Source organism: Zonotrichia leucophrys, chromosome 1 (genome assembly GCF_028769735.1).
Source record: "Zonotrichia leucophrys gambelii isolate GWCS_2022_RI chromosome 1, RI_Zleu_2.0, whole genome shotgun sequence".
Taxonomy (NCBI): Eukaryota; Metazoa; Chordata; class Aves; order Passeriformes; family Passerellidae; genus Zonotrichia; species Zonotrichia leucophrys.
This window is the reverse complement of record NC_088169.1, coordinates 20,766,755-20,785,634: the sequence shown is the minus strand read 5'-3', so window position 1 is coordinate 20,785,634 and position 18,880 is coordinate 20,766,755. Positions and strand designations below refer to the sequence as shown.

Sequence of the window (18,880 nt, the reverse complement as noted above, 5' to 3'; positions counted from 1 at the left end):
GCTGTGGATGAGAGGTGTTTATTTGAGCAAATCTGGTCAAGAATGTGTTTGTTAATCCACCTTTAAATCTAAGTAGCATCTCATATGAACAGGGGTCTTAATGTTGATAGAAATGGACCTGAGGTCTTGTCTGCAGTAGGAAGTTTTGTCTGCAATGCAATTAAAGAGAAAGCATCTCAAGAACAGGCTGGATATATTGGTGTAAAATGCTTTCCACTGGTATATCCTGTTCCTCTGGGAAGCTAAATAGTTATTGAAATGTAAGGCATCTTTCTATTGAAACAAATGCATCTAAGTTTAGGGTATTTTATTCTAACTGCTGTTATTGAGTTGCCAAAAAAATAGGTCTTCAGGGTATCTTGGTAGAGATTTTTTCTCTTTTATGGTCTTCAATTGGTTATGTCAGAAGTAACTTTGTCAACAGTAATTGGTAATATAATTTAAGGTAATTTAACAATACTACTCAAAAATAGAGAAGCAATGCCAGTTTCTTCAGATAGGTGCACTGAAATATTTAAACATTATGATCATTGTTTTCTTCAGCTGTAATTTGAGAATGAGCATTTTGTCACATTGAGACATCATTTGCTACCTCCTCCCTCTTTGGAACTGCTGTGGTGGAGCCTGTCAGCAAGGCCTCTGTCTTTCAAGATGCCTTCCACTGAGATTATGATTTTCCCCCATCTATTTAACAATGCATCTATTTTTCAATTTCTTCCTAGGTGCAAAAGCCAGATTGGAGTTTATCCTGATTTATATAAATACTTGTACCTAACAGGGAAAAAAATAATAAAAAAAAAACCCCTGGAAATATTTCTGTTATAAAGAAATAAATATACTACACTTGTGGGGATGGTTTTTCCATTTCCTCAACCTTTTACTCTTATGCTTTCCATGGCTGAAAGATCTTTTTCTGTCTTAAGTTGGCTTATTTCTTCCCTGGTGGCTTGTCAATGTTGAGATCAGGGAATTGCTATTTTACATGATTAGCATATATAGTTCATGTTAAAAGATAAAAGCAGTATGAATGCCTTTCTTGCAATCACCCAGCATTGCTGCATCACTCCCAGTTTCTCATCTTTTACAGCCCTGATCAGTTATTCCCTATGTCTTAATTTATTTGATTTCTTCTTGAGTGTAACTTTTTTTTTTTTGCATTTTTTGTTTTAATTTTGGAACATCTGTCCCATTTTTAGCATGATTTTAAAATCCTGATTGTTTTCTCCTAAAGAGACATGTATGTTAGACATCACAGAGATATTCATAAATACTTTCACTGTTCTGCCATCCAAGTCATTAACAAATTCATCAGAACAGGCATGTGATACACCTCTAGCAGACCCACCTTGGTTTCTTCATTCTTTTGAGTAAGCTCCAAATCTTGAGATGGACATGAATTATTAATTGGTCCTTTCAGTACTGATAATTCTAAATTGAATTTGATGGTGATTTTCTACTCCCCAGCATTCAGTCAGTCAGGAATTACTGACTCCCTTTGTAGAGGCAGCTTCTTTGGCAGACTTGCTTAGCTGCCCAAGAAATGCAGGGTATAGGCAGTGTCAGGTGTCTTCAGAGTTAGCCTGTGCTTCTTCCAATATTGCTGGCAGGAAAACAGTTTTACTCTCTACTTCCTAAACTAAACTCAGTGTGTCTTAAACATTTTCCAACTCTGATGCAAATGTGTGAGTATTTGATGCACATTTATATCTTCCATTACATCAGAGTGAATAGATGATTAGAAGACATCTATGTTATACAGAAAAATGAAAAGGTATCTCTGTACCCTGGGATATATTGACATTAAATGGCTTTCTCAAAAACATGCTGTATCCCCATGTCACATTATTTTGTTAGGCTATTGTCCTCTATGCACCTGTTTAAACAGAGCCCCAGGGAACATTTGTCTTGGAAAAACAATGCAATGATTTATTTTTTTATTATTGTTTTCTACTTAACTGTTTCTTTACCTGCTTAAAGTTGAATGCACATTCTGTCTACATTTCCTACTGCCTTTGTTGTTAGAATCATTGTATACAATTACTTGATTTGTGAGAGATGAAAGCCATTTTGACAGGACTTTTCCAGTGATACAAAAGAAGACATTTTTAGCATGTGGCTCACAAGCATGAAAACAGCTTATGCTATTGCTGCAGAGATAGCCAGGGAAACAAAAAACAGTACTTAAAGGCTGACTAATATAATTGGTAGGTCCAGCTAGTGAACTGATTGAAAAAAACCAAACAAAATAGGCAGCATGGATTTGTTCACAGCTGTTTTTCAATTAGGCAAACACAGCTGAGAAATTTCTTCCGTGAGCTCTCTCTGATGGCGTAGGGCTACTTCAAAGTTTGAAATACTTTTAGTGAGAAGCCTCCATTAAAACTGTTTTTACCCTGAATCTGGGAGTTGCAAGGATGGCCTGGAAAGTAGAAAAATGGCTTTATAGCTCATTTAACTACCTTATGACATAAATAGGCAGAGGAAAAAAATGATTTACACAACGTTTTTATTTTCATTTGAAAGATGCCTCTGAGGGCCAGAGAATGGAAGGGTATCAGAATACAGTTATCTCAAAAGCCCCTGAAATTAACGTAATATTATTAAAGTGATATCAATTTAAGCAAATATAAAAATCAGGTACATAGTTGGGAAGGTTTTAAAAATAAAATATTAATAGCTATCAGATGTCAGTTATATCTACATCAGTCATACAAATTTTATTTTTCAGCTTAAAAAAAATTACTATCTACTCCCATTCTTCCTAGTAGTAAAGAGGCAAGAAATTCAGAATCTTAAACATCATAACACAACAGAATAAAAGTGTCTCTTTTTAAGAGACTCCCGAAGTGGGAGTTTTGCACTGTAAGTAAAATATTCTTTAAGTGAGAAGGTGTCTATCTTGCAGAGTATATGTATCTTATTGAGGTCAATGCTTTTTGTTTTTTACAGGGCATTGCTCAGATAAACCTGACTGATGCAGAGAGTTCTGGTGAGATGCAGCTTCACTGGTACCCTGTTCAGATCTTTACTGGTTCAGAGCCCCAGAGAGCAAAGACCAAAAACCAGTGTGAAGACAGTATTCCTCAGTCTTCTGGAAATGTAACTACAGTTAAAACAGTATGGCTCTAAAAAAGTGATTTGTTTACTTTGTTTGACCAGCAGGGTGACTATGATCTTACCTCGGATGCAGGTTTTTGAGTTATCACAGGAACTAATAACTTAATTTAACTCTTGGTGCAAGATGTAGATTTTAGAAGACTAATTGAAAACCAGATCGTGTCTGGGCAGGTGCTTGAAATAGTATCCTGTATGCATGTTTCCAGTCCAGCTAAAACACATGAAAAATTTCTGCCACTGCACTGGAAGAGATTGTCAAGAAAGGTTGTGCAATTTTCATTCTTGAAGATGTTTTCAGCCCTTGACTGGGCTCTGGACAGCCTGACTATGATGCCTTGCTTGCTTTGGGCAGCACATCAGATTAGGTGGCCTCCAGAGGTCTCTTCTGATCTTACTTGTGGGTGATGCTCCACAGTCAGGTAAAGTCTGCCCAGTTTCTGTGACAAGCTGAACTCCACATACTTTTGATCTTTAAGATTCAAGACGGATTTGTTTGGTTGTGGTTTGGTTTTTTGTTTTGTTTTTTAAGGAACATACGATGGCTTTGTTTTTGTTTTTTCTTTGAATAATACACATTAAATACATTGGTTTGTTCAAACAGATTTAATTAAAGTCTAATTTACCTTTCAGGATGCAGTGACAGCCCTGTTAGCTAGGACCACTGCCCAGCTGGAAGCAGTTGAGAGAGAGCTGGCAGAAGAGAGAGTGAAATTGGAGTACACAGAGGAGGAAATCTTGGAGATGGAAAGAAAAGAAGATCAGGCAGAAGCCATATCAGAAAGGTAAAAATGGTTTAAATACTTCATCAAACAGATAATGACTAATATTTCCTCAAAGCTATTTACACTATGGGTATAACCTGAAATAAAGCAGGAAAACAGTAGGTTTTTATTCTGAGATTTGCTTCCTGTTAGTGCTACAAGTATAACATTCTATAATGTCATGATCTGCAAACAGGAGGAAACCTTATTTGAATATCTTGAATAGGTTGAATTTAGGGAATTTGGGGAGTGGGGAAACTTTATATCAAACATAAACTTTGCTAGGGAGGCAACTGTAATGAGTTTATAACAGCCTTGTATGAAGAAAAAATAAATAAAATTTAGTGGTGACATGAGACATTGTTAGGGTTAGGGTTGCAGTTTCATTCCTAGTGATGCTCCTGGTTTGTTACATAACTTTTCTTGTTGTTACTGCTTTCTTAGTACTGTTATAAAGACCAGAACACATGCCTTAAGAAAATTAGGGAAGGTGAATTTTTTTCTGTGAAATGTATTTGCTTATTTGCATTTGCAGAAATGCAAGTGTGCTATGTTCCTGTTGAAAATACTGTATTTTTACTAGAGAAATAATACTCTAAATTTATAAAGTGGCTTAGATCATGTAATATATAAATGTAATGCATAATTGCATAGGGTTTTTAACACCTGCAAAATTATTGTGATGTTCTGACTTTAGGAGCTGGCAAGCAGAGTCTGTTGACAGTGGATGCAGCAATTGTACCCAGACTAGTCCTCCTTATCCAGAGCCATTCTGTGGGGATCCATTAGCTGGACACATGTTTGCAGCTCCAGCAGGCCAGTACGGCTCTGGAAAAATGCAGCCTCCACCACTGAAGGTAAGGAGAGAAGACCCTGCAGCATGAAAACTGCCACCCTGCCTGGCACAGTGAGCTACAGCTGTGCCTGGAGCTGGAGTCTGAGTTGGGCAGGAGGAAAAGAGTCAGCAATGACATTGGCAGCTCCTTATGAGTGCTGACTTTGTGACAGCTGTATGGCTATTGAATTGGTAGAAGTTCACTCTTTAGGGCTGGGATTTGTTTTCTTACTACTTACTTCTCAACAGAATTTGGTTCTTATATCAAAAGGCAAACTATTTTTACTATGGCCTTTATCTAATCTATGAATTTGCACTGGTATCAATTTCTGCATTTACCTGAAATTTTAACAGAAAAGATCATGATCAAATTCCAGTGCTCTTGTTTCTATAAGAATTTTTAAAGAAATTGTAAAGAAAGAAATTTTAGGACTTGCATTACTATTTCAGTTTTGCAATAACATGGAATAATTGTGATGAAACAGATGTATTTAAAATCTTTTGTAGTCAAGATAGAGACACTGGAAATAATCCTTCACAGGTTGAAATCAGCAGACTTTCACCGAAGCAGAGAAACACAAGCTGTTTGTGTTGCTTTTAGGGAAGATCGCACCTCTTATGGAGGAATGAGTTTTCTGAAAGTTTGAAAGCTTTGCTAGAGTAGCCTATGTTTTCTGTCTTTCTGAATATTTTAGTGTTCTTGTATAATTGTGTGAACAGTCTTTCAGTTATTTTTTTCTTCCTTGTCTTCATTTAAGTTCCTCTAGTTTTAAGGTGGTGCTTTAGAGTCACTGTGCTTACTGAAAGGTGACTCAGTTTTCTTCTGTTGAGGCTGGAGATCAGGTGGTAGTTTGGGTAATGCCCAATTGCCAATCCTGAATGCAGTCCTTGTGCTCTGCAGCTGTGATGTAACTGCATCTCTTAATTGTGACTGCTTCAGCAAAGGCTTCTGAAAGGTAATATCACCATTTTGGATGACCCAGTTTTAAAACTTTTACAAAAGCGAGGTGATACATCCTCTCAGTGCTCATTAAAATTTGAATCTAGCTAGCAGGGCAAATTGTTTACTTTTGATATTGTTGAAATGTCTGATTGTCTTTGCTAGGAGAGAGAAAATAAGGAAGAAATAAAAAAATGTCCTTTGTTGAAATTTTAGGTGGATAAGGAAACTAACACTGAGGATCTGTTTCCTGAAGAAGTTGCTATTCTTCCAAAAGAGAGAAGCAGCCGCAGGCCCCGGGGTTCTGCTTTTGTTCGCAGTAGCACAATTGTTCGCTCCCAGACCTTTTCACCTGGAGCACGCAGTCAATATGTTTGCAGAGTGAGTAAAGCTTGAGAAGGAGGAGGAGGAAGGGGTCTCTACACACAAGCATATTGTACATTTTTTATAATTTCACTATAAGATTTTATTGCATTTATAAGAAACATATATTAATTTTTAATACTAATGAATAATCTTTAATTGAACTTAATCAATGCAGTGGGAAGAGCTTCCCTGACACTTTTTAAGAGTTTTTGCCTGGATGGATTTAATTTGAAATTTAAGAATACATGAAAAATTAGGTATTAAGCTCTTTTCCCTGGCAACCTTGGATTTTAGGTGTGGGTGGTTGATTTTACAGTTCTATCTAATGTGGTGTATAAGCAGTTAACTTAGAAGCCGTGTTTAATTTTCACATACACAGAAGTTTGAAAAAGGGCACTGAATGCTTAATCTTAGGGCCATTGCATAAATATTCATATGGCTCTGATTGCTGTCATGAATATCAGTCATAAGGTGCTTGTTACTATGGGACATAGGATTCCTGGGTGCACTGGTGCAAGTAATTGAGGACCAGCACAGCAGTTTTCAAGGTCACATTTATTGTTTGCTGCGTTCAGTGGCAGAATACTTCTAAGCAGTTGGCACATAGATCAATACATGAGTATTGGCTTTGCAATATTATCATAGCTTTGATTGTACTCTTTCATAAGCTTCTGAGAGCTTGAGTTTGAAAATTCAGGAAATGATTTTTAAATTCCATGCTCACTTAACCTGCACTTACTTAAAAACAGATGCGAGGAGAAGGTGAGAGACTGTATTGTTTTTATCCACGACAGTACATGTTTTAGGATAAAATACTGCTTTTGAGTCCTCCCTCCCTCTTTTTTTTAGATTAGATTGTCTGGGATATTTAGTAGAATAGAAACTTATCTGTAAAACATTGATGGTTTGTAAATTTTCTTGAATTATTGTAACTGCCATATGAGCATTATTATATATAAATGTTTATAAATAACTGAAAAAAATTGGTTGCTTAAAACAAGATAGTTTTGGTGAATTTTAAGACAGAAATCTCAAAGGCAAAGAAACCCCAAAAAAACAACCTAAATTTCTTAATGAAGATGATCTTGCAAGCAACCTTTATTTTCCATGTCTTTTCTAATCAGCTGTATCGCAGTGACAGCGACAGCTCAACCCTGCCAAGGAAATCCCCTTTTGTGCGGAACACCTTAGAGAGGAGGACTCTGCGGTACAAGCAGGTATGCCCAGGAAAATGACCTTCTGCTTTCATGTAGTTGCTACAGCAATGCTACTTCTATACTTGAGAACTTTAGATGTCTGCAGGTACATTCTGATCCTTTTAGAAAATGTGCAAAACTTCTGCAATGTAATTGGGGTAGGGTGCATGTTTTGGGTTTGTTTTGGACTTTCTAAGCTAAAAGGTAGACATACAAAAGTTAAATAAAGTTGTGATCAATTTTGAAGAAGGAAAAAAGGCATGGCAGACAAAAATCAGTTTAATGGGTACTGAATTTATATTGATTTAGATGTGAAGTTTCTTTCAAAATCTTCCAAATCTAGTTTATGACGCAAGGTGCAGGTTCAGAGATGTGTGTGTGAATTAAGACATGCATCTCACCTCCCATAGAGACTAACAAATAATAGTATTTGAGAGCCAAGTATTCAGGAATGAATAGGTTAAGCTCTCATTTGGCCCCATGCCACCCTCCTACTGTCAAGTGGGCAGAGAAGGAGAGATGAGGCATTAATGTGTATATAAACGACATAAAATATAGTCTGGTCAGCAGAACTTAATACCTTGCTGGTGTAGGCAGGTAGACAGCCATGCTTCCCATTTTGATTCAGAATGTATCTTAAAACCAATATTGAATGAAGCTCTTTAAGAGGAGTCTTGCTCAGAACAGTATTTTTCTGATGTCATTGAGTTTTTCTTATTGCATCTATTTTATTATCATCATAACATGGAATTTTAGTCCATAAACTTCATTAGGAGTACAAACACTTCATATTTGTGAGTAGAAAGGAAACTGTAAAAAGAAGTAGTAGAAAGTATTAATGAGAAATTTAGCTGTAGGGGTTTTCTTCACCACACATTATGCAGCCTCTTCTGGGGGATGTAAACAATCTCCAAAAATTCATGTGGGAAAGACTTAGTGTGTGAAGTAAGTACAGCAAATATATGTATGGTCTATAGAGCTAAAGACAGACCAGTAAAGCATGTTGAGAGTAATGTATTGTGCATTTTGTTTGAATCCTAATAACTCAACAGTCCTGCAGATCATCTTTGGCTGAACTTATGGCAAGGACATCCTTAGACCTGGAGCTGGATCTCCAGGCATCCAGAACTCGACAGAGACAGCTGAATGAGGAGATCTGTGTTCTAAGGGAGTTGAGACAGCGCCTGGAAGACGCCCAGCTCCGAGGGCAGACTGATCTACCCCACTGGGTGCTTCGGGATGAGAGATTCCGAAACTTGCTGAAGGAAGCAGAAAGGCAGGTATGGTAATAGGACACAAACACTCAGTTTGCTCAGAAACTTCTTGTTTCAAAATGTTTTCATTTTGATAAGATGTCTAAAGAGCTGTTTGTACAGAATCTCAAACAGTGAATGTTTCTTTTATATTCTTGAAGTTACCACAATAAAAATTATTACATTGATTATTACCAAACTGTGTATTTATTTGAGGACAGTTTTTGGAGAATGGCATTGTATGCCAGTGGCATGTCTTGTTTTGGATTTTTGTTTATTTCTTGTTCATTTGTTTTTGTTTAGGTATTTGTTATTAGAACTTTAATAATTATATTTCTTCTGATATTTAAAAGAAATTTTGCTGATTTGATACTTATTCTTTTACAAGTATTTGGAATGTTCCCTATGTAATTTTTTTTCCTGTTCTTGGAGAAAGGAGTTGTAGAAAAAGGTGGCAAAACTGCTCAACAGACAAAATTGACATTGGATTATCAGAGACAAAAATGATGCCAAATTTATAGTAAGATCTTGTTTGACAGATATGTGTGCAGTAAATTTTCTTAATTTATTACATGTCTTTCTGAAGAGCATTAATGAATGAAACAACTCAGTCTTTTGCATTTATAGTTCTTAGATGATCAGCTATTTCAGACAGTGTACTAGTGTGGTTTCACTGTGGTGGGAGGGGAAAAAATCCATTCTTTTACTGTGACTATTCTTATGTTTTATTTATTCACATGGCCTTTTTAAGCATTATGTTCTTGTTTTCAGACCAGACAGACCAAATTTGAACATCACCAAGAGCAAGCAGCTGAAAAGATGCTAAAGAAAGCATCAAAAGAAATATACCAGCTGCGTGGGCAAAATCAGAAAGAACCTATTCAGGTGCAGACTTTTAGGTAAGTGGTAATGCATACTGAAATAGCATAGCAACAGTTCATTAGTCTGGTTAAAGCTTTCTGAAACATTTAGCTTAAATTTTATGTCTTTTGATTTTAATCAGAAGTAATTAACCAATAATTTTAGACTGTATCTAGATTTGGACATGAGTTCTTTCTGAATGCTTTGTTCTGCAAAGAGCCAAAGCCAAGGTAAAATTGCAGTGAAACAATTCTAGTATACATGACATCAAAAAAAAAAAAGCTTCAAATATAAACATAGCTTAGGGGATTCTTCCAACTTAGCCTAGTTGCTGTGAAGTCCAGTTCTTCAATACAAGCTTGTGGACAGGCTTGTATTGAAGAAGCCTGTCTGTTTAATGCAGTACATATAAATTGTTATTAACACACTCTCCCTAAAAACTACTCAGTAATACTGGAATTTTCTTTCAATAAGCCTGTTCTTTGGACTCTGTTTCCAGAGTTGCCATCTTTTTTCCCCCTTCTTTGTTGTAGACATTATTTGCAAAACATAGAAGGGTGAACTTAGCATTGCAGAACTTGTCCCATTAAACCTTTTTACGGTGAACTATGACTGAAGTTCAGTGAGTTGTATAAAGCTTTCACCCAGGTTTTTAAAAATAGTAATTGTCTTCAATGGAATGTTGCCAGAAGTATATAGTGAGGTTTAGTAGTTTTTGGAAGTTTGTTATACTCAAATAAAAGGCCAGTTCAATACACAAATAATAAACACTAACCATTAACCAGGGTAAAGAAACCATGTTCTTGTGTGGAGAAGGGGGAATGTAGGCATAATTTTATTTACTTCTTTTTTCTCTTGTTTTGATCACAGAGAGAAGATAGCTTTTTTTACAAGACCAAGGATTAACATACCTCCTCTGCCAGCTGATGATGTATGACATGTTGCATTGTAAACATGAAGTATTTATCGCTTTTATTTTAATGAAGTTCTTAGATTAGACAAGTTTCTTTAAAAAAAAATGTGCAAAAGCTAATATACACGTTTTGTAAAAAATAAAAAAGTTAAAAAAATTAAACATAAACAAAAACATATATATAAATATATATACATATATATTTTATAATAGCGACTGCAACAAGGCTTGGTTTTTCCTTGTTGTGAAACTGACATCTCTGAAGACAACTTATTTTATAAAAGATCGACTATCCTGTTAAGAGCGTGTACAGTTTTTATGCTGTTTTATTTGACTTAAAGGCTGGAAGACAGAAACAAAGTGAGTTCAGGCAAATTCACTGTAGTGTAATTTATTTATAGTGCCTTTTTTCCTTGAAGGAAAATACCTACTTTAAGATGTATTTTAAGACTGAAATTTTGTTCCTCAGTATTTGTCATACAGTAGAATGGAACCATTGAGCTGGTTTTGTTTCTGATACCTGAAATGAAAATACTATGTTCTAAAATTGTCACTTTTTCAGCTTTATTATCTGTAGCTTATTATGTACATTGTATTCTTTAGCACTGTCTGTGTTATAGCAAAATATTATCACCTGCAATGTGTTTAACACTAATTAGAAGTGATGCTAAACGTTGCAGAATTCATTTGCATGTTCTTACTGTGCACTAATAGATTGTTTTCATTTCTGTTGTGTCTAAAGTATCTTTATATTCTTAACTAGATCCTCAGTCTAAACGGGGGAAGGAAAAGGGTGACAGGTCTTTGTGTTGCTGTTTAATGAAAAGGGAATTTAAGGAGCAGCTTGAGCTAGCTGTGTGGAAAGCCTGCTAATGGACTATTACAGTAATTTCTACAGTTCTACAGATTCTCATCTGATTCAGGAAAGCACATATATTCTGATTTCAGAAAGCAGCTGCTTTAAGTAAAGGTGTTTAAACACATGTTCATCCTAAAGGATGTGCTTTGTGGTTACCGCAAGCAAGTTCTGTTGAACAATGACACTTTCCAGGAGGAAGGTGTATAATGCTGGAAGGTGCAGCTCACTTGGTTGCTAGTTGGACAAGCTAAAATCTAGTAAGAAATAATTTTATTTGTAACCATCCATTTTAATGAAAGACTGTCACCCTAAATTCCCGAGAATGCCAGTTTTGTGTCCTTGCATCCTGAAAGTGTGTAAAAATACTTCTTTACTAAGCTACTATAATAGAGTTTCTCATATTTTCCTAATTATACATTACCTGCAAAGAGAGGTGCCCAACACAAGACTGACTTTGCAAATTACTGGAATATCCCCAAAGGAAGATCATATTGTCTCTTAATTAAGTTCAAATTGGTTCCAGATTTTTCTATGTCAGGAAATAAGAACAAGGGCCAAAAAACAAACAAACCTATCAGAATATTTTCAAATATTCTTTAAGTAAGTTTTCTTTGTGAATTTCAGTAACTTAAGACTCTGTTACCTTGTCAAAGACAGGAAAACCTGGAAGAGAAATTGAATTACTTTTACTTATCCACACTGAGGCAAAAAGTAATGGGGAAAAAAGATTGTAAGCATAAATGTTAATAAACACAAACATTTAAGGTAGTATTTCCTGTTTCCTAATACGGCCTATAGTCATTACAGGCATCAAGTGTTACAATCATATAGCAATTTATATGAAATTGAAGTATATTTAGCATTTATCGTGCTATTCATCCTGTTTTGCCTGTAAGTTTTGGTGGATGATATTGGGTTCCTTGGGCAGAACTAGACTTACTCAGAAACTATGCAGATAAAAACCAAATCATGTGAGAAATTTGTAGTGTTTGGGTAAAAGTCTAGGGCCAGCAAGCTTTTCAGTGCTCATTACTTTAAAAGACCAGTTAGTCAGAATTTTGTTTCTCATTTCCAGGGGAGGCTGTCACACAGTAGTGTCTATCCAAAGTTACCATGCAGTGACACCAGAAGTGCTTGCTGTGTATTAAGAACAGACAACACCATGTTCCTGTGAGGCTGGTCAGGTACTGGAAGGGGTTGTGCAGAGAGGTGGAACACTCTGTCCATAGGGTGGATGAGGACTTCACTGGATATAGCCCAGAGCATCCTTGTCACATTAGGCCTGCTTTGAGCAGGGAGTGGGGGAGGGACCTGGTTTCCACCCTAGATTATAACCAAGGGCAGTGTCCAGTGGTCTCTCTGTCAGGGGGTTTTTAAATTGTGACTGCTGTGAGATGTCGTCGGTGTATCTTGTGGGTCTGTGATTCTGACTGCTATAATGAGTTCTGTCTTGATGTGGTAATGAGTTATCATATTCAGTATTCATCTCTCTTGTTTTTGTCACAGTTCTGTATGATTGTGTCATTTTTGTATTATTTGAAAGTATTTCTTCTATAAAATAAAATAATTTGGCATAAACAGAAAAAGGGTTTTCTTGTATGTCAAAGATATTTCTTGAATCTTTTATATTTGCCACATTTCTGATGATTTAATAAAAAAAATTGAATTTTGAATAACACTAATTTAGGTTAATGTAATGAGTTTTCAAATAAAGGTAAGAGAGAAAATCTGGGAAGCTGAAGATCTAGAGGGGTTACTAAAGACCTGAAAGAGATACAGAGTGTAAGGAAGGGCATATATGTTCTTCCATGTGCTTATCACTCATGATAAGTTGACAGCTGTATCAGAAATTCATAGCTGAATGTTCCCAGAATTCTTGGGTAGCTCCACTTAAAACACATTGAATTGCCCTTTTTCATAACAAACATTTGCACTTTCTAAATTAGTAAGGAAAGCAAGTTGACATTATTAGTTCTTAATTAATATCTTGCTTATGACTAATTCCAAGGTGGAAACCACTCAGAAGAATACTGGCTGACTTTTCTTTTTAGGCTGACACTTACTGCTGCTTTCACAAAGGAAATATTAAATCTGCATAATTACAGAAGGGCCATTTCTCAGTTTCCCTTTGCAACCTTAAGCTGCAGGAGCACAGGCAAAATCACAGCAAGGACATGTGACTCCTGTCTCTGCAGTGTTTGCAAGGCATCAGGGGTATGACAGAGTTTAGGTTATTTTTAAACAGTGTGCCAGAAATAGGCATTGGAACAGCGACCGTCCCCGTCCCGCTGCCGCCGGGAGCAGCAGCAGAGGCTGTCATGGGTACGTCGGGTTGGGCTCTCTCTTGTAAGCATGGAATCTTCTTTGTATTTCTTGCTGCAGTTCTTTTAAGCACTTTGCAGGACTTAAAGGTAAGTGCAGTATATAAAGAATATTTTTTAAATGAGTTAGATGAGCTGCGTCTTCTGCTTTTCAGAGAAGAGGGCCCATCACAGCTTGTTTTGGCTCCAACTTCCTTTATGACTATAATGTTGTACATCTCTGAGAGGAAGAAGCATTTGCAGAGAGACTTGAGAAACTGCAGGCTAACAAAAGCAAGAATAGCCTTGTCTAAAACATCATGTGAAGAATGTATTTTTTTCTCTTAAGATCACTCGATTGAGTAGCATTGGAAGAAAATACCAAGGAGTAAAGTTAATTTGGTTTTGGAATCTGTAAATGTCAGTTAAATAATTTGCTTGCCCTTGGAAAATCTCAATATTCTTGGATTCTGGAGCTTCTTAGGAGATGGTTCTGGTTCCTTATAATTTCTGAAAATCTCTAATATTTGAGCATAGATATCTATTGTATTTTCAATAGAGAATCAGGTATTCTGTCCCTTTAGTTTGTCTGCAGTTTGACCATCCAACTAAAAATGTACTTGCAGTAGGAGATTTAATGAGGCCTGTTGGTAACAGACAAGATAAAACCAGGAAATTAATTTAGGAAAGTCAGTCCGGAAAAAAATGTAGGATTGAGACCCTAACACTCTCACTTTTTAAGCACACAAAATTACTATTCTGTGTCTAGGGCAAAGTGTTTGTGTTCAAGTGTGTGTCTTTGGCATGGAAGTTCCCAGGTGTAGATATTTCACCAAGTAAATGCTACTTCCTGCTTCCTGTTTTCCATATTTTCCTCTCATAAACCGATTGAAGGAAATTACAGTTGCATTATCAAGCAAATAAATCAAGTGCTCAGTGTTTAGCTTCCTTCACAAATTCAATTGACCTATTAAGACTAATTTTAATGGACACAAAGACTAGATGCTGGCAGGAAGCTGGCACTTGTGTAACTTTTCCACATTGCACTGACATGGTTATGAAGGCCTGGGGCTGTTACTGATCTATGAGTGGTAGAGGATTATGATCTGCAGTGCTGTGTGTGAGGAGCGGAATCAAACTTCTTCTCTAAAGGCAAGATTCTTGCTCCAGAAATGTGTGGGAACTTCAGGTGAAACAAGCTAAGTGTTCAAATTTCTCAGTAAAATCCAGTGTGCGGCTTTGCATGGGGAGTTCCTATCAGAAATACCTGGCACATCCATAAATTACTGCTCAATCACACTGGGACAAAAAGGTCTTCCAGAACTGACTTCCTTTGACTTTGAAGTGAGTGAAAGTCACTTATGTGCCTTCAGTCACCTGTGGGTATTTTCATGGGTGCTTGTGCAAGACCTCCTTCTATTCAGCTGTTGCATCTGCTTGGAAATACAAAGCCCCTGCCTGGTTACCCGTAGGGGTAAAACCAGTCCGCACAATATTCAGATATGGAAAGATGAGCAGTAAGGGGAATGTCCTGAAGTAGAACACGCTGCACATGTACAAACATGTACAGGATCTTTGGAAAGAACCTCTGCCTTGCAGAATACAGCCCTAGTGGCTTGTGCAAAATCTGTGCAGTCAGAACTTTGGCAATTCTTACCTCCCTGTAGAAATCAAATAAATTACTGAGTATGATAAAATTCTTAAACACTCCCCTTGCCCCTCAAAAAACACAAAACACCCCAAAACCACCACCAACAACCAAAAAACCCCAAAAAGAAAAACCCCAAGATTACAGTTGAAATGCTTATACACAGCCAAAATGTGAAAGGCTAATTGCCTTTTCAAAAAAGTATTTTAGGAAGTTCTAGGTTTTCAATATTTGGGAAAGCTTAAGCAGATGTTTTGGAAAGGAAAAGTAGCCTGGCATATAGGAGAGGATCTTTCAAGCAGTGACAGTCGCATTGAAGAAAAGGCAGAAATGGATGGATGGATGGATGGATGGATGGATGGATGGATGGATGGATGGATGGATGGATGGATGGATGGATGATGGGAACTATTAAGAAGTGAAGGTAACAAGGATGAAACCTTTGAGGGAGGCCTGCAAAGCGTGAATTTGACACAGAAGATGGAGGGAAGTCAATTTGGATAAGCTTGAAATGCAGTGCTAGAAAAACACAAGGGATGGTGAAATTGCAGTTCGCCTCATTTCCAAGCTGCTGTGAGCACGTATTTCACAGAGCAGCCACCTGGCCTGCCGAGTCACCAGGAACACTTGCTGGCATGCACACAGCACACTTCCTATGCTTTTACCTCGTGAAAAACCTGAATGTTGTGCTGTTGCATAAAGAACGCACAGAAGGACTGATCAGCCGAGGTTAGGCAGTGTTGCAGTGTGAGGAGCAGGCAGGCAAGGTAAAGAGGCTTGCGCTTTAATCCCGCAGGATTGCAGCTGCTGCGTGCGCCCGATCCGATATCCTATAGACGGAGGATGCAGTCACATGATTGTTACTGCTTCCTCCCCATGACATCACTGCTGCTGCAGCCATACCGCCCAGGCAAGGATGCTATTAAAATCATTGCGATTGGCCTAAATGATGTTGCATTGCAGGTAAGCAACATAATTCTTCGGAAAAAAAATAATTTACCAGTTGCTCTTGTGCCGCAGTCGTAGAGCCCCAGCTCCGTCGGGCAGTTTCTGCTGGAAAACGAAGCGGCACATTTCCTCTGCGAGCGGAGGGTTTGCAGGTGCACAGGCTGCCTGCTGGCTCTGTGCTGGTCTCCCGGCTGGCATCTCCCGTGGAAATGCTGCCAGATGGAGCTTTATAGCTAAAGGAGGCCCTTTGTTCCCTGTGCTTTCCGATGGCTCCTTCGGGTGTCTGCGGAATTCTGCATTTACGTGAGCAGCCATCACCATTCAGTCGTGCAAAGAGAGCAGCAATAGTGTTTTGCTTGCATCCCCTGCCTTTTTTCCCCTGGATGCTTAAAGGAAGTTGCTGTTGTGTCTAAGCTTATAAAGGAATGAGGATTAACTTGCTTGAGGGGTTAAGAGGTGTATGTGGGAAAAGAGGCTTTTCCTTTATTGTTAATTTTTGCTGATGTGGTTTCGAAGCACCTAGTATGACAGGTTTCCTGCATAATTTGCTGTAATAAAAGGTCAGTTTTTCCTTGTCCTATATAAATGTGAAAAAACCTTTTCCATAAAGAATGTAGGAGACAACAAACGGATTTTTTGCTCCTTTGCAAAATGCTGATCACCAAAAGGCCGAAAAATCACAGGCAAATTGTGCTTTTGGACTTAATATTTGTGGAAGCAAAGTCCAGATGTGGATGTTTAATTATTCTCCTGGTGTGGATGTTTAATTATGTGCTCTGTACAAATACATGAATATATGTATCTGTAAAGGAAAAAAAATGGTGACTCCCCTGTGGGGCTTTTTTCTGTATAGCTTTTAAAAATATATTTTAATGGTTTAAAATTTTTAATTTTTTAAAAGCTTAATTCTAATGCAAATGTTACAGTGTGAAAACTAAATTAATTTTGAGCTAATACTGGTCAGAAAAGAAAATTATGTCTTTTTTAAACAATTGTGATAGATAATTCTGTGCCTTGCCAGAGAACCGAGGATGACTAAGCTGCAGCTTCATCAGGCAGAGAGTCAGGTGACTTTTTACTCCTGGTCTACAGGATGTTTTTTTTTTTTTATTCTTCCAAATCCTGTTCTTTATTCAAATAATTTGTTCCCACTATTGGAAAAATGTGAAAATTTGGCATGCCTAGAATCTCTGTATGCTCCCCTATACATTAAGGGGGGGATATCCTGGATCTCCTGTGCTGAAGTAGGTTGTACATCCTAGGGAGGGCAGAATTCTGGGTTCCAGGGATCAGGCAGTTGTGTCAGGATCAGAAAATAAGGTGTTGTGGGAGGGATAAGTAGATAATGAGTTATTGAAATACAAAAATACAATGGTTGTTCCAAACTGAAAAGAAAAATAAATTTCAATTTTATTTTTCTCCAAAAGAACCTCTCCTGTCTTTTCAAGACTGAGCCTCTAAAGTGATAGAAATACAAACCTGTTGCTGCATGAGGTGATAGGGGCGGGGGGGGGGGAAATTGCATCCTGCCAGTGGCAGTGCTGGGCTTCTCCTTGGTTCCCTCTGGAGTCAGGGCTGGCTCAGTTCTCTCCAGCCCTGGCTGTGAGCCAAGCTGTGCCCTGGCCCACCAGCATCACTGGGACTGGGCTCTTTGCCCATGCAAGGAGCACAGCAGGGCTGCCATGCAGGGTTCTACAGGTGTGAGGGGTTCCCCCCTCCTCTGGATCCTATGGAAGTGCCCTGTGGAAATGTGTGCCAGGCAGGAATTCTCCTGGTCCCTCAGTTGGAGTCAGACATCTGTGCAGGAAGAAGGGCACCAGCCTGATATGTGTGCTGCAGGCCCTGGAAATTAAGGATTTAAGTGCCGTAAGAGTTGCTTAGCATAAAAGGGGGACCCAGGGGTCATCCCCAGCTGGAAGGGCTCTCCCTGGCAGCACTGGGATGCCATGCCAGGGCTCCAGCACATGGCTGCAAGAGTGCTCAGCCCCTGTGCCCACAGGGGCTCTTACACACCTTGTACCTTTTCAAAGGCAGTGGCTGGACGCTTTTAAACAGGGACCAGAGGAGGAGGAGGAGATGGAGAGTGTTGTCCCTGAGTTAAAGAACTTCCTCTCTGCCTGAACAGAACAGGCTCCTGTGGAGAGCTGTAACCTCCTGGGACTGGGAACTGCTCCATCATGAAGCTGCTGTTGGCTGACCTGGAGGGCAAAGTGAGCAGGACTGTGACTGCAGCCAGGTGCTAGAGCAGGGAAAAAGGAATGCTCCCAACACCCAGGCTCCTCCACAGTCCAGAGGCACCTTGCTTGTGTTGGGAGGTTGGTGTTGTGTCATGTTCAGCCTCTCTCAGGCCTGAACAGCTCCTGGCTCAGCATGGTGCTCAACCCTCAAAAGGGGTGTGGTGCCCAGAGGTCCCAGTCCTTTCCCTGGTTGGTTTTGCCACCACACTGCAGCTTTCAGGGTACCCAACAGGGGTGTGGGGTGTGTGTTAATTTTTCCTCTTTGTGAGAAATTGTAGAGAAAGTGTCTTAATTCATTTTTTTGTGTGTGCATACATACACACCAGGTGTTGGGTTTTTTTCAGCTTACTTCATCTCTAGCCTGGCAGAACTAAAAATTCACACATGATTATTAATGTCAAAAGAGGGGCTCTGGCAGGGTTACATCCAGGCTGCTGTTCCTAAAACACTTTTAACATTTTTCTCTTAAGCATCACCCCAAGGAAAGGGTCTCTCCATCTTGCAGAAGCTTCCTCTCAGGGGATGCAATAACTTGTCTGGAGCTGTGCAGCCCACTGGCATCAAAGGCAGCAGTGAAAGCCAGTGCCCTGTGAGCAGGCAAACATCACCCTCCTGTGTGAAAATGACTCATAGGCTCTGCCCAAAT

General features: G+C 38.5%; 2 protein-coding genes across 4 annotated transcripts in view; both read left to right on the top strand.

The window, feature by feature from the left end:
- Positions 1–12,687, top strand: part of WWC3 (WWC family member 3) — a 98,769-nt gene extending 86,082 nt beyond the window's left edge. For 2 of the 3 annotated variants that reach the window (XM_064708658.1, XM_064708676.1), the window contains exons 16-23: positions 2,950–3,117; positions 3,748–3,899; positions 4,576–4,735; positions 5,870–6,034; positions 7,144–7,236; positions 8,268–8,495; positions 9,240–9,367; positions 10,200–12,687. In XM_064708658.1, the coding sequence (XP_064564728.1) occupies positions 2,950–3,117; positions 3,748–3,899; positions 4,576–4,735; positions 5,870–6,034; positions 7,144–7,236; positions 8,268–8,495; positions 9,240–9,367; positions 10,200–10,266 (1,161 nt within the window). In that variant the 3' untranslated portion in view covers positions 10,267–12,687. The remainder of the gene's footprint in view (positions 1–2,949; positions 3,118–3,747; positions 3,900–4,575; positions 4,736–5,869; positions 6,035–7,143; positions 7,237–8,267; positions 8,496–9,239; positions 9,368–10,199) is intronic. The other variant, XM_064708666.1, reaches the window with a different exon arrangement.
- Positions 12,688–15,924: 3,237 nt separating this feature from the next.
- Positions 15,925–18,880, top strand: part of CLCN4 (chloride voltage-gated channel 4) — a 42,368-nt gene continuing 39,412 nt past the window's right edge. The window contains exon 1 of the mRNA XM_064708644.1: positions 15,925–16,012. The gene's annotated coding sequence lies outside the window, so the exon portion shown is untranslated. The remainder of the gene's footprint in view (positions 16,013–18,880) is intronic.